Below are 14,873 nucleotides of genomic sequence, written 5' to 3'. Positions count from 1 at the left end.
TGTATTACTCACAGACGCCCCACTTTCTAACTGTTGGTATAATCGCCATATATCTATAGAGAAGTTAAACGTAAGGGCCCCCCCTTTTTTTTTTGCAAGCTTCCCTGATTTCCTTCTGTAATTAAAGTAACAAGCAAACTAACAACAACAAACCATCCAACTGAGCATTTCCCCACAGCTGTGGCGATCACCTAGAAGATTATAGGCAGAATGCACAGCCAGGAATAGCAAATTAATAATGTTCCTTTAATTTCTAGGCCCCAGAGTCTCCCCGCCGGTAAGAACTAGTGGGCACCACCACAGTTCTGTTACCAAAGGCCAGAGGGAGAAGTCAGTTCTCTGACACAAGACTGAAAACACCGTAAGAACCAGAGTCCAGGGAGCCTGGTGGCTCAGTCGGTTAAGCAGCCGCCTTCAGCTCAGGTCATGATCCCAGGATCGAGTCCCACATTGGGCTCCCTGCTCAGCGGGGAGTCTGCTTCTCCCTCTCCCCCTCCTCCCCCTTTTTGTGCATGCTCTCTCTCTCTCAAATAAATAAAAATCTTAAAAAAAAAAAAAAAAAAGACCCAGAGTCCAGACTAAAGAGTGCGTGGGCTTTTTTCCTAAAGCACTCTAGTGCAATGCTATTGGGCAGTGAACTTTCTCAAGTGCTGGCTTCTCCCAAGCTAGAATCCAACAAGAAAATGCCCTATCCTAAGCAATGTCCTTTAACAGGAATGAGAGGACACAGAGAAAGGAACAACAACACATCCACTGATCCTTAGCCCCCCTGGGGCAGGTCTAACAGCATGGAATCACCGAACACAAAGGAGCCAAAATACATTTTAAACAACTACAAGTGCCCCAACTAACAGTGGGTTTGTCAAATGCAGATAGGAGTGGAGTCTGAGAAGGAAACAGAAAGCTATTGAACATATTGCTCCCCGGGAAGGTTCCCGTCCTCTCTGACTCTCTGCCTGATCAAAGAACCTCATGCTATAGAAGGGGAAGGGAAAGGGCAGCTAGCAGAGATCTTCTTTATCTCTCCTCCCTCCTGGCCTCAGATCTTGTCTCCCATTCTCCCATGAAAGCAAGAAAGCCATTCTAAATCAGTCTTTGTTATTCATTTATGTGCTAATTCAGTCATTCCTTATTGAGCGTCTACTAAATGCAAAGTACTGGGCAGAGCAATGGGAAAAAAAAAAAAAAAAAAACCACCGCATTTACGTATCACCTACTATACATGCTACAAGGGCAAAGATCATGGCTGCGTTGCTTGGCACATCGCCTGGTCCAGAGCCTCCCTCAGAGGCGGCATTCGTTAGCATTTGATGAACGAACGAACTGACACATTAAACAGTAGGGGTGAGGGGCAGAGCCCTTCCATAGATATGTCACTTTAGTTGTTCAAGAATCCCATGAGGTATTTATTATTTATTTATTTTTTTTTTTAGATTTTATTTATTTATTTGAGAGAGAGAGAATTAGAGAGAGAGAACACATGAGAGGGGATAGGGTCAGAGGACAAAGCAGACTCCCTGCCGAGCAGGGAGCCCGATGCGGGACTCGATCCAGGAACTCCAGGATCATGACCTGAGCCGAAGGCAGTCGCTTAACCAACTGAGCCACCCAGGCGCCCCGAGGTATTTATTATTATTCCAACCTCAAAGAGGAAGAATGGCCCATCTCACTCAGTAAGCCATCAACATGGTCTTCCTTGAGGGTGAGAGGTAGCTGTGTGTGGTAGGAAGAGGGGGCAGTGAGCGGAAGGGGAATAGGTTGACTCATATCCTTCAGTAAATGTGTTTATTCCAATTCTGACATTGCTGCCAAATGTGTTGTGAAACCAGCAGGACTTGGCTCTGGAAAATTCACCTGAAAGTCACAGGCTTCATTTCCTACCGCCAGGCCCTTCAGCCACCGGGCATGAAGTATTGGACCAAGTTAAAGATTAATTCTGCGTTTTCTGTGACAAAAGGTCACACCTCTCCCAGATGAGGAGGAAAAGGCATTTGTAGGTTGTCTCCTTCACAGCCGCTGACAATCGCTCTGCTGCCATCCTGATGGTACCTTAATGCAAATGTAATCAAACCCAAACACTGGCTACCCCATTACCAGACCAAACTTGCTAACAAACAGCGATTATGGCTTTGTTATAAAGGCAATCCCGGACCATTTCTTACCACTCACAGCTCTCCACCCCGGCCCCTGCATGATGGAAACCCTCTAAAGTTTTGTTTAGGGTTACAGAAGACAAAAATTGCAAAAAAGTTATAGGAAAGACTCAATTATCAAAGAGAAGATAACTGGCATACTGCCAACTCCAGGCTCAGCCAGTGGGGTTCTGGCTTTTTCCTGGGGTCCAAACACATGGGGACAAACTAAGTAAGAAGATAAATTCTGTAATGTGTATCGGGGTTATTTCAAAAGTTTCGGGAAGCCACAGCACTAGAAGGGACACTGGAAAATCCCCAGTGATCTGGGCCAAATGCAGCATAGCTGGACCCGGGCCCAAAGCTTTAACCCGGACTCATCGGCTCCCAATGAAGAGAAAGACGTAAGTCAGAGCTACTACCTGGGCCTTTAAAGGATGCTTTCCCTGCACAGGGAGGCGCAAGGGTGGTTTCTACTGACAATTTTTATATGCAAGGTGTTACTGTTATTGGAATCCTATCTCCCCATCCTCCTCGATCTCAACCTCATCCATCGCTCCTCAGATCTCCCCAACCTCCTGGATCTCAACCTCATCCATCCCCACTCTCTAGTGGTTGCCATACTGCCCTCTTGACAGCACCCTGAATTCATCGTGTGTCTCATCTCATGGCTCTGCCTTTGCAAATGCGCTTTCCTGTGATCGCCCTTCCCCCATCACACTCCTCCTGGTCCATCAGCAAAAATCCTCCATCTTTCAAAGACTCAGCCCAAGCATCCTATAACACTACTTTCCTCCCTCCCTCCCACCTCCAGAATGAGTCAGACGTCCCTTCTCAATACTTAGCGGATTCTGCTGTCGCTACTAATATTTTTTAAATTGGTCTCTTACTAGATTGTGAATTGCTGGAGGGAAAGGTCCGGGTCTGACTCATTCCTGTTGGATCCCCAGTACCTTACATAGAGTGCCCCCTCCATAAATGCTGAACGATTAAGTGGACAAGGGAAGACATTTCATTTTAGGTCTCTATACTCGATCTACAGTAACTGGACCTTCGAGAGGGTAAAATGGGTATATAATTTAGTGGGCCTTGAGTATACTCTCCCAAGCGAGCACGGAGTCGATTGGAAAGACGAGTACAGGGCAGAATAAGGCAGAACTGCTGCAAAATGCTTTGCAACGCTTCAAGCATCTGTTTGTCGACTAGTGCATCTATCGGGGGCGCACAATCCACACGGCACGAAAGCGTGCACGGATCGGTTCACTTCCCTTAGCCTTCGTCTAACGTTAAAGACGGTACTATAATGTTATTGTTATTCAAGTATAAAATTGCAGGCATTTGCATTTGCTTCACATGAAAATACCAAATCTCAAAGATGAGGGTAAATTAGGTCCATAACAGATAGGACAACTGCCTTCCTTTTTTTTTTTTTTTAAGGTTCGTCACTCAGAATGTCCCATAATGGCCTAATTGATCTATTAGACCAGTATTTTTTTTTAATTTTTTTTAAAGATTTTATTTATTTGAGAGAGAGAGAATGAGAGACAGAGAGCATTAGAGGGAGGAGGGTCAGAGGGAGAAGCAGACTCCCGGCCGAGCAGGGAGTCCCAATGTGGGACTCGATCCCAGGACTCCGGGATCATGACCTGAGCCGAAGGCAGTCACTTAACCAACTGAGCCACCCAGGCGCCCTAGACCAGTATTTTTAAAATGGGTTTTGTGAGCAAGAATAAAGGCTGACAAGACAAGGAATTGGGTTTCTAAGTTATTGCTTATTGCAATCAAAGTTTAAAAAGAATTGCACATAAACCTTTTTTTTTTTTATAATGTCATTTTTCCTTACCTCCACCTTAGCTCCTCATAACTAAAAGAAAAAGCCTAAACTTCTTGTCTTGGCTAACAAGCCCCTGCTCACTGGCCCCAGGTTATTCTTCCACTCTTGTCTCCAGTCATTATTTATTCCAGCCTACCCACTCCACATGCCCAGTTCACCACACTTCTGATCCTTGTTTCTTTTCATTCCTTCTTGTCTATCAACCTACTATTCTTGCCTCGTGCTATGTCCTTTTTTTTTCCTGTTGTTTTGAAATCTCAGATATTCTTCCAACCTCATTCAAATGTTTCCTCCTCTATGAATCCTTTACCTTCCCCGCTTTTTTTTTCAGATTTTATTTATTTGTCAGAGAAAGAGAGCATGCATGCACACAAGCAGGGGGAGTGGCAGGCAGAGGGAGAAGCAGACTCCCCACTCAGCAAGGAGCCTGATGTGGGACTCTATCCCAGGGCCCCGGGATCATGACCTGAGCCGAAGGCAGAGACTTCACCGACTGAGCCACCCAGATCCCCCTCCCTTCCCCACTTGTATCCACCAAAAGGCTTCTTCACACTCCCATAGCACTTTGTGCACACCTCTATCCCCCGACATGTTCCATCTTGGAAATACCAAGAACCAGGTGTTTTTCATTTTTGTGATTTCTATGCCTGACACATAGTTCGCCGGCAATGCTGTTTTGTTGAACACTGAAGAAATGAGTGAATGATTCAGTGGAATTTACAAGAACAGGTCCAAAGTGTCAATAACAAGGATAGTTACTGATGACAATGATGAGGATGATTTTATGGGGTTAGCTCTCATTCCCTGAGTGACTACTACATGTCAAGCGCCATGGCAGGATCTTACGTATATTTTCTCCAACCCTCATTTTACAGATTTTGCAGAGCCTCAGAGAAGTTAAGGAACTTCTCTAAGACCACACAAAGGGAAAAATACCAAAGGGAGGAATATTATGTATAGGCCTATCTTGGTTCCAAAGCCCATGCTTACTCTCATATGATATGGGTAATTTGGCCATGGTAAATGTATTCCAGACACCATGTTAGCATTTTACAAATATTGTTCTGTTCCTTACAATTACCCTGTAGGATCAACACCCTTGGGAAGTAAGTATCATCTCCATTTTACAGATGAGAGAGCTGAAGTGTCCCCAAAACTCAACCATCTACAATCCCAAATAGCCTACAAACTATGCAAAGGACAGCAGCAGCTTGAAACTTGCAACACAAACTTAAAACCCAAAGAAATGTTAGGATTTCAAAAAATTTTAACAAAGTTCAGTCCACTGAATGCAGGCAAAGATCCATAATAAAAAATAATAATAATAATCGCCAAGAAATTAAATATCTGAAGACACTCCATATTTTCTCAATTCAACAGCTCCCAATATGGGCTCATCCCAACTTTCCAGTATCCTAAAGTGAACCTCTTATTCCAATTGGGACTGTCTTCCTTGTATATCACTCATTCCTATTCCTCTCCTTTGGATGATGTAGTCCCTCCATCTCTTCTTTCCAAGCCTCCAACATCTATCCAATATCCTCCTTTTCGTTCATGTCTGGACTTCTCTCTTCTGCAGCATATATATCCTTTATGAAATAATAAGACATTATTCTTATTTTTTCATATTACTATACCTTTTGTGCAGTACAATTTTGCTGTCATGTCTTAACAATTAAGCATTCATTATTCATATTATTTTACATCACTCCATATTATGTGTACGTATCTCAACTTTGCTTTCATAACTATTCCATAGTATAGTAAAGACACAGATGCTTTACGTTTGTGCAACACAAAGAACATTCAGGATCACCCTCTGTTGTTCCCTCAACAATCCTCTGGACCAGGCAGAGAAGTTATCATTTTCATTTTACAGAGAAAACTGAGACTCTAAGTGGCTAAAAGAATCACCCAAAGAGGTAATTAAGGAAGAGTATGACTGCAGGGTGGTTCTTCTAACTTCCATACTCTTTCTACGAAGGCTCACCACCATACTTATTTATGGTGCCTGGATCTCTTCCTGACCTAAACCCCAGGCCCAAAGATGGAATGCTTAATCAAGGTGAAAGGTTGAGGTGTTAGGTACTGATGGCCTAGGATGGCAATCCAACCCCCTTTTCCTCCCCACACAAGAAAATGATTCTCCACCTTGACATCTCTCTTTCCCCCAGGGGTTTTATATTACTCAGAAAGACTCTTGTCTCACGGACAAGAAAGTCCCATCTCTGATGATGGGATCTGTCAGTGACTGGGCTATAGGACATCACACAGCATTGGATTTAAAGAAACCTATGAGATCATCAGATAAGTAGTCTTTGTGGGGGTGGGGGCTCTTTTTGTATTTAATGGAATGTTCTCTTTTAAGTCATATTGACAGCATATGTAGTTTGCCATCTTGGAAGCACTTTAAAGCTGGGTTTATACAGAGTTATAATTTACAACAGAAAGAGGAAAATTGTGTTGCTCCCCTGGGTAATAAGTACTATGATGTTCCCAGGTGATTTATTAAACTTTCCAAGCCTCAGCTCAGTACTGGGCTCACAGAGATAAAGTGGGTTTTACTCATAATAGGCACCAAAGCCCAATGCTACCAGTTTCATTTATATGAGAAAGAAAATTAAGAGACAGTTCAAAGTTATTAAGCCAAGGCCTCCTTGAAAGTAGAAGGAAAACGCTCAATGTCATAAAACGCGTTTGCTCATGATTTTCTTTTTGCTTTTAAACAAGTTGAAAGTGAGGAAGGTAAAGGCTCTGTTCTGTCACAGCCTCACAAATCTGTGCAGTGCCTGATTTGTAGGAAAAAAAATTATGTTATTGCAAGCTTTCTAGGCCTCAGATATTGTGCCAAGTGAAAAATCACTGAACGCATTATCTCATTTAATCCATGGAACAGAGGTGTGGGGTATGTACTATTATCCCCTCTCTACCTGTAAAGACACTGAAGTGAAACCATTTTAATTTTCCAATTAGGAAAAGAATGTATGAAATATTCCTTGCTTATAGGGATTGATGATCACAAGGTGCTGGCGGCCAACCTGGGTAATAGTCTCAACTGTTTGCCTGACAGTCATATACAACTCAAATGCTACCTTATGTCTAGTACTGAACTGGAATCACCTCAAACTTCCACTTCCAAACGAAGACTCGCATCCATTTAACGTCACTCATTCTTTCAATCCAGAGACATCCCAATAAAAAGTACTTAATAAAAACATTTAAAAGAAATCGTGAACCAAAAAAGAAGTGCTATACTGAATTCTGACGCAGTTAGACCTGGATGTGCATCCTGCAGGCTGAACCACTGTGGGCTTCGGCTGCCTCATCTATAAAATTACCCCACAGACTCTAAGAAGAGAGGAGTTAAAATATGTGCAATGTTATGTAATATATATGAAAGCACAACATCATTTTCATTGCTATTGCTGTTATTATTATGAATAACCTGACAAAGAAGTAAAGTTACATAGAGGCAAGTAGGATGTGTTGTGGAAATGAAATCAGACAGCTGTCTTTGGGCCAGGAAATTCTGTTCTGGTGCTGCTAAGCATTCATTCTCGCTGATCTGAGCTGCTTTTGTAAGAATGGAATGGTGCTCTCACTAACGCTGGAAAAAATCATCCTGGTTCTCCTTCTCTCTCTCTCTCTCTCTTTCCTTCTCTCTCTCCTTCTCTCCTCTTCACAGATCTTGGCTGCCTTACACTTTTGGCAAAATGACATCTGAGTCTGATGTGGAACAGAACTCCCAGATCATGGCATTCCCTCTTAAGCCCAGCTGTGCTGGCCTAAGTAGCCAAAATGGATATGATCTTGCAAATGGAAGATACACACGCTGCATCCCCAGCAGTTGGCTAAGTCTGGTCAAGCAGACCCCCAGTGCCCTTTGCTGACAGCTTCATCACGACCAAACGATTAGTGCCACGCCATCAAACATACCAAGCCCAGGGCTCTGTATTTTAAGAAACATATCCACACAGACCCAGGGAGAAAACGCTTTGGGTACACTCAATTTGCAGAATGGGGAGGGGTAAGGGTGGGAATCTTTGTTTAACAAAACGCTAAGCTACAAAGCACCACAGTGTTTCCGAAAGCCAATGTTACCGAGTGAAATTCAGTCCCTAGAGGCCAGATCTACCACCAAAATTTTCCTTCTGCAAAATGTTTGCACTGCAGACTTTTGCTGACCTTTTCTAGTAATGAAGCCAAGCCCACCAATGCATCAATCACTGAGGCCTGGTAACTCAGGAAGAATTAGTACCCATTTACTGGGTAGGGTAATTCATCCCAAGATGGAAGAGAGGTGCTTTGTTTTTTAATTTTTTTTAATTTAAGATTTAGTAGGTTCTATGATCACAGGGTTATGTTCCTTTTGGTAAAGCTCAGTCGTGAGTAAATTAAAACTGCAAATCATGGAAACAGAAATGAAAGACCCACTAAACTCTCCTTGAGCCACAATTATTCAACCTTAGTGCACTGCATAACTCTACCTCTTAAGGCTGCTAGATGGGAGAAAAAGTCCCCCAAATTGTGGCAACTGTGAGTAATAATTATATTATTAATCAGAATTAGTACATGGATATCACTGAATGGGTAGTTGTTTTGGGAGGGAGGCCACCTTGGCTGTGGAGAAAGAACAGTCTTTTGAAAATTAAGTTCATGGATGTGTAAATGTAGAGTACCTAATGTTGCAACTCTGCCTAAATGTCTTCATAAAGTGCAAATTAATGCAGAGCCTAACTAGGCATTTGGAATGCTAACCTAGTTTTCTGTGTTTAGCTAATAGCTAGCAATTTTGCTTACACTTTTATCCTCTCATTACATAGCAATGATGATTATTTAGTAAATACGTGTGAAAGGCCACATACTCCATAGCACCTCTTCTTGGTTGGAAATAACCCCCTCCTAATACTTGTGTTTATAGAATTTAGTTACTGATACACCAAATCAAGTAGAGCTATGATAAGGAGCCCACTAAGGCCTCTTTTGGAGGCCCAGAACAAACCCATTCTCAGATGGTTCCCCTGTGATGGCCTGGCCAAGTGCAGGGTAGGGGCTGGGGATAAGGGAGTTTGGGGGATCCAGAGCTTCAGTGAATGTTAACCCTTTGTTAATCTTAAATGGACTCAGCTGGCTTGGCTGCTTTGTGAATTACTTATGATGGTGGAGACAGGTAGGGGAAGACTATTTTCTAACCTGTGAAATATTATGGAACTAGAGAGAGTTTGATACAGAGATGTAGAAGAGAAAGATATAAAATGTGCTCTTGTAAGATGCTACCCAGGCCACCCCTGGTCATATGACTGTTATCAACCCTTATAAGTCACCTGGGAATTTTTCCTCTTAGATGCAGGATAGGGTAAAACAGGTCCCACTAGAGGATTTGGGGTGGTCGCAGGGCACTTCTTATTGTCTGCCAAGCATACAACCTATCTCTAAAGTATTACAGAGGCAAAATTCTTTGTTGGGTGGGCAAGCCCCAAACAGAATGATTTTGAATACAAGATTCCCCCATTCCTGGCCTAAAAGGAGAAAGTTGAAACTGAACAGAGTAAGCACAGACAAGGATTTTTAACATCCAGAGCCAGGTCTGGCTTAGGGGGTGGGGACTAGCTGGGCTGAAGGAAGATGCAAGAAACAGGGCCCTCCACCTGAATCCTGCTCCTATGTGTCTGCTCCCAGGGGCAAGGTTCCTGCTGTCCTCTTCTGGTGACTTTATGGGAAGCTGGCTGAGTCCCCAATTCTGCAGAGGGAATGCAGGCAGAGGGGAGCCCTGCAAATGGGTCCTACCCTAGCCACTTTAATATTAGACAGGTGGGAGGGGAAATGGGGGAGACACCGTCAGTGGGAGGTGGCACTGAACTGAGCTGGGGAATACTGCTGATCCTGGGGCTTTTTCTCATGGCTCCCCTCCACACCACCAACTCCCTGCACCAACAAAGACGCTGCTTGGAAATCAGAATGCCCTCCAACACACAGACACACAGGCGCAGGCAGGCACAAGCCCTACCCCATTCACCTCATCACTCCTGAAGCTACAAACTGGCGCAAGTAGTCTGAGGTCAGTGAGTCTGACCTAGCACGTCCCGGCCGCTGGGAATAGGAGAGCCTACAATCTAGAGTGGTATTTATGGTAGTGTTGTTGCGGGTGAATTTTGCCTTTACTTGATGTGGAGCAGGGTGTGCTAGCATGTTTCAGACCATCATGACCAGTCCTGATGTGCTTGGGGAAGGCATGGAGGACCTCCCCATCCCTGGTCCCTGCTGGTGGCACTCTCTAGTCCCGCATCCTCCCGCAGTCTCTTGAATGTGCCTAGATACCAGGGCAGGGCTCTGCGTCCATTTTGCCAGCCAGGAACCACCGAGTTTGGGAACTTTGAAAGCCAGGGGATGGGGGTGGGGGTTGCCAAGGCTCAGATTTCGGGGCCAGAGTTCTCATCCAGGAAAGCAGTTGAAAATCAACACCCATCAGCCTTTTCTTTCTTATCCCTCACCCCTTCTAGGTTTCAGGACTCCATACAGATACTAACCATACCACACACAAACAGACACACAGACACAGTCGCGCGGGCGCGCGCATACACACACGCGCGCGCGCACACACACACACTCACACCCTTGGGTTTAGAAGGTTTTTAATCTGAAGGCAGCAAACCCAAAGAACTGCAAGGGTCTCTGCCACCACCCCCTGCCCCTCCTACCCCGCGAGGCTACTTGACAGTCTACACACAATAGAACCCCATACATTCCAAACAGCACAACGTAACCCAAACCCGCCAGTGACTCCAGCGCGCCCCATACCTGATATGCAGACGATGAAATTGGCTTGAAGAAGGAAAAGCACCTCCCAGACTATTTCCATCCTCTGATTCTCATTCCAAGTGCATCACTCGACGGGAAAACGGGGGGGAAGGGGGGAGCCCGACACGGCACACACACATACAAACACGCACACACTTGCGAGCGAGCGCACACTCGCACTCCCACCCGACAGCCGGCCAGGGACAGTCACCCCCAAGATCAATATCGCAGTTTGAATTGTTCCGGCAAATCTCCCCTCGGGCTCGACGGATGTGCGCCCCAGATGTGCTGACACATGTCCGATGCCTCGCTGCCCCGGAGGTCTCCCCGATCGCCGGTCTCCGCTCCTCGCACGAGACGCGGAAACAGCACTAGCCGCGGTGGCGGCAGCCACCTGAAGCCACCAGCGCCGGGTTCTTCCTGCAAAAACGAGACCCCGATCCGCCTGGCGCCCCAAGAAGACATAGACGATAGCCCCCCGCCGGGCCGCGCCGCACAGTTCCGGGCCCCCGGCGCTCGCAGCTCGCTGGCTAAGCCCAGGTAGTCCGCGACAAGTTGCCCTCGAAGTCCGCCCCCCTCACCGGGGCATGGTCAGAGGCTGGCTGCCGCGCTCCGGGGCCGCTCTCCTCCTGCTTCCGGGGGGGCGGGGGGAGGAGACGACACCGCAGACAGGGGAGACAGAGAAAGAGAGGCAGGAATTATTGCCCGAAACCGCCGGCAGCCTCCGCCGACCCTCCCTGCTCCCCAAGCCCGCGCTCAGCCCGCCGCCTCCAAGCCCGGCTCGGGCGGCGCGTCCAGGGCGCCGAGCGCCGAAGGCGGGGAGCCTGGGACCCGGGCGCGTCGGGGGCCCGCGGGCTCCCCACGTCGTGCGCGCGCTTCCCCTTCCTCTGCTATTTTCCTGGGCTCCCGGGAACCCCCAGTTGCCTCGCTTCCATCGCCCGCAACTAGCGCCGCCGCCGCCGCCGCCGCGATTTTCCGCAATGCAACTGCAGGGGTCGTTATTTCCTCGCCTACCGAGCCCGACGCTGCCCGATTCGGAGGGGAGGAGGAGGGCGGGGGGGGGCGGGAGGAGGAGGAGGAGGGGGCGGCCCGGCCAGGTGAGCGTCCCCCGCCGCCGCCGCCGCCGCCGCCAGCCTCCGCGGCAGCCCAGCCGCCCCGCGCCCGGGGGCGGAGGCAGGAGGCCGGGCTGGGGAGCCGAGGCTTAGCGTGGCCAGGAGGAGGAGGCGAGGACTGGGCGTCGGAGCTGCGGGCCAGCGCGGAGGCTCTTGGGCCCCGGCCGCTCGGTCGCCCTCCAGGATTGGGGAGTTTCTCATCTCCTCGGAAAGATTGGAAAGAACTTCGCGCCAGCCGCTCGGGCGCGGGAGACCCGGGCGGGACTCAGCCGGGGCGCTGTGATGCGCTCTCCCTCTGCTGCGGAATAGTGGGCTTTTTTTTTTTTTTTTTTTTTTTTTTGCATAATTCATTCCCTGCCCTCTCCCTCTCGTCCCTTTCCTGCCCCCCTCCTCCTTCCCCCTTTCCGCTCCAGTGCCAGAACACTACTTACCCCAGAGTTCTCCTCTCTGAACGCTCCTAGACCAGGTGCAACTCTCGCCCGCGAGTCCCTCACCTCCCTCCTCCCCGAAGCGGGGAAAAAACCGTCTTTCCAAGTCCGGGCGCGAGCAGGGGCCGCCGCCAACTGCGCCTCTGCTCAGCTCCGGGCGGATCCGAGACTATTGGAAACCCGGGCTTTACGGGAGCGGGCTTCCCTTCTTTTCGGTCTTTTATTCTGTTTTTCTTTCGGGAAGCTCAAGTGCTTTGGAGGCTTTTGCTGGGCTCCAGAATACTCTCTGCCAGCGACACTCAGCAGCTTCCACCGAAGGAGATTCCCCCACCGAATCCGCGCGCGCGCACACGCCCAGCGCGCGGCTCTCCGAGGCCCCGCGGGAAGGTGGGGGCGGCGTGAGCACCACCCCCCGCCGTGGCCCAGGCCGAGGCCGGAGGCCGCGGGTGCGCAGAACGGCTCGCCGCGACCCGGGGAAGGACGAGCACCCGGCAGCCGCTTGGAATGCAGATGCGGGGGAACAGGGAGGAAACCCTGCGCTCGGGACTGTTCGCCCGAGAAGAGCGCTGGGAGCGGGAGAAGAAAAGACAAATCGCAGCACATTTGCATTGTCTCCGTCGCCGCAGCAGCGTTTTGAAAAAGCCCCAGACCTACCTCTTTGGGAGCGCTGAAGAAGAGGAGGGCAAGGGAGGGGAATCCCTGAAAGGATCTCGGATTTCTCGACGCGCTTGTCCGGATTGCAAACTGTGACGTTGGGAGATTTTGCACAAGCACGGATGGACACACACAACAAACACAAACACACACGTAACCCGCAGGGGATTTTTTACACTTTTTTTTTTTTTTTTTTTGGTGTTTAGAATCCATTTCAGTGTGAGTCTCGGTCCAATAACCGCGGAAAGGGTGGATAAGGGGAGAGGGAGAAGGAAAGAGGGCACCGTTCATCCGCACACAATTTAGTGAGGCTTCCAGGCTGTGTGGCATCTGGTGGGGCAGGTGCGGAGCCCAAGGAGTAACACTGCGGCGCTCCCAGGATTCTTGAACTGACTCTAAATGCCCTGGAGTCTGGCGGGTCTTTTTGCAGAGTGGCGGGGGCGGGGTGGGGGTGGAGGTGGGAGGGAACGGAGCCGAACAGCCTGAGCATGCTGGGTTGCGCCGGCGTGGGGAGCTGCGTAGTCCTGATGCCTCTGGGGATTGGGAAGAAGAACCACCTGGAAGACTTGCTTTAACAAGGAGGTGTGGCCAAGGACTCCAGGTGGTCAGCACATGAAACAAATCTAGGCCCAGGTGAAGAAAGTCCAAGATTCTTAGGAAGGGAGTTTTCGAGGCTCTCAGCAGGGAAGTATTTGAGACCTCAGAACATTTAAAGAATCTAAGATAGTGAGAATTAGCCCATTTGGGAAATATATGGGGGATGTTTGTCTCCGTGCCTTGAAAGTCGACCGCGCAAAAGGGATTTTTGAAGGGAAAGAAAAGAAAGCAGTTTGCTAAAGATGAAGCAATCCCACCCTAGCCAGGGTTTGTAAACATGGACAGTGACTGACCTTCTGCACTTGGGAGTGGAATTTGCTGCCAGCAGGAGAGCTCTGTCTGGAAGCAGAAGCAGGGTGCCTGGATTTTTATACCAAGACCCATTTATTTATTAATGAATTATGCATACATTAAGCGAGCACCTTGTATGTGGCAAGCACTGTGGCAAGATGCTGGAGTTTTGTAATTGAAAAATCCATAATCCTTTCTTTCAAAATGCTTACAGACCATATTTTCTTCTGCATTTTGCCTTAAGAGCCAATGCCAGTAAAATAATACTTAATTTTCCCCTCTTCAACTTGTGCACTGACCTTCTGCACTGTCAAGGAATATTTAGTCTATTCACTGCCACCAAGTCCTTCCAGTAAAAAAAAAAAAATCCATATGATAGTATTTAAGCAAAAATAGTGGCATGCATCAATTTTTTGCTATATGTCATGCACTGCCAAATCCCTTATGTGAATTATCCTAATTATCATTATGTCTGTATGAGAGAAATATTACTTCCATTTTACAGATGATGAAACAGAGCCCCAGACTAGATAGTTGCCCTAGGTGTTATAGTTATTAATTGATAGTGTAGAGATGAGAGCCAGGCATTTCAAACTCAGAGGACATTCCACACCATATCCCTTCATGCTCTGCAAAATGAAAAGTATAATCTCGGGAAGGTTATTTTGTATTTAGGTAAGGCCGAAGTCCATTTAGGTAAAGCAGAAGTCCTTAAACAAAGGCAGGGTGGAATGTAATTTTATTTTATGCGGTTTAGAACTTAACTGCTGTCGAATTGAGAGAAAGACAAGATCACTGGGAATTAGGGATAATCAAAGGCATTTCTAATGAAAGAATCTGAAAGCCTGCTAACTGCCAGTTCTGTTCTCTGCACTTGGAAGACAGCACTGAACACAACAGTTCCTCAACATTTAGTTTCAATATTCTCATTTTCTAGAAGAAAAAAAAAATTTTCTTGAGTCATTGCTAGGCTTAACCTGTATGGTTTTTAAGAAAAGCTCCATGTTGGGGTGGCTGGGTGGCTCAG

At 47.5% G+C, this 14,873-nt stretch overlaps 1 protein-coding gene across 1 annotated transcript in view; it reads right to left on the bottom strand.

Annotated features, from left to right (window-relative positions):
• CA10 (carbonic anhydrase 10) overlaps nucleotides 1-12,658 on the bottom strand; it is a 509,356-nt gene extending 496,698 nt beyond the window's left edge. The window contains exons 1-2 of the mRNA XM_035026805.1: nucleotides 12,308-12,658; nucleotides 10,765-11,393 (exon numbers count right to left, since the gene is read on the bottom strand). Coding sequence (XP_034882696.1) covers nucleotides 10,765-10,825 — 61 coding nt within the window. The 5' untranslated portion in view covers nucleotides 10,826-11,393; nucleotides 12,308-12,658. The remainder of the gene's footprint in view (nucleotides 1-10,764; nucleotides 11,394-12,307) is intronic.
• Between the last annotated feature and the right edge of the window lie 2,215 nt (nucleotides 12,659-14,873).

Source organism: Mirounga leonina, unplaced genomic scaffold (genome assembly GCF_011800145.1).
Source record: "Mirounga leonina isolate KUSES-001 unplaced genomic scaffold, KU_Mleo_1.0 Mir_200, whole genome shotgun sequence".
Lineage (NCBI taxonomy): Eukaryota > Metazoa > Chordata > Mammalia > Carnivora > Phocidae > Mirounga > Mirounga leonina.
This window is presented reverse-complemented; position numbering and strand designations above follow the sequence as displayed.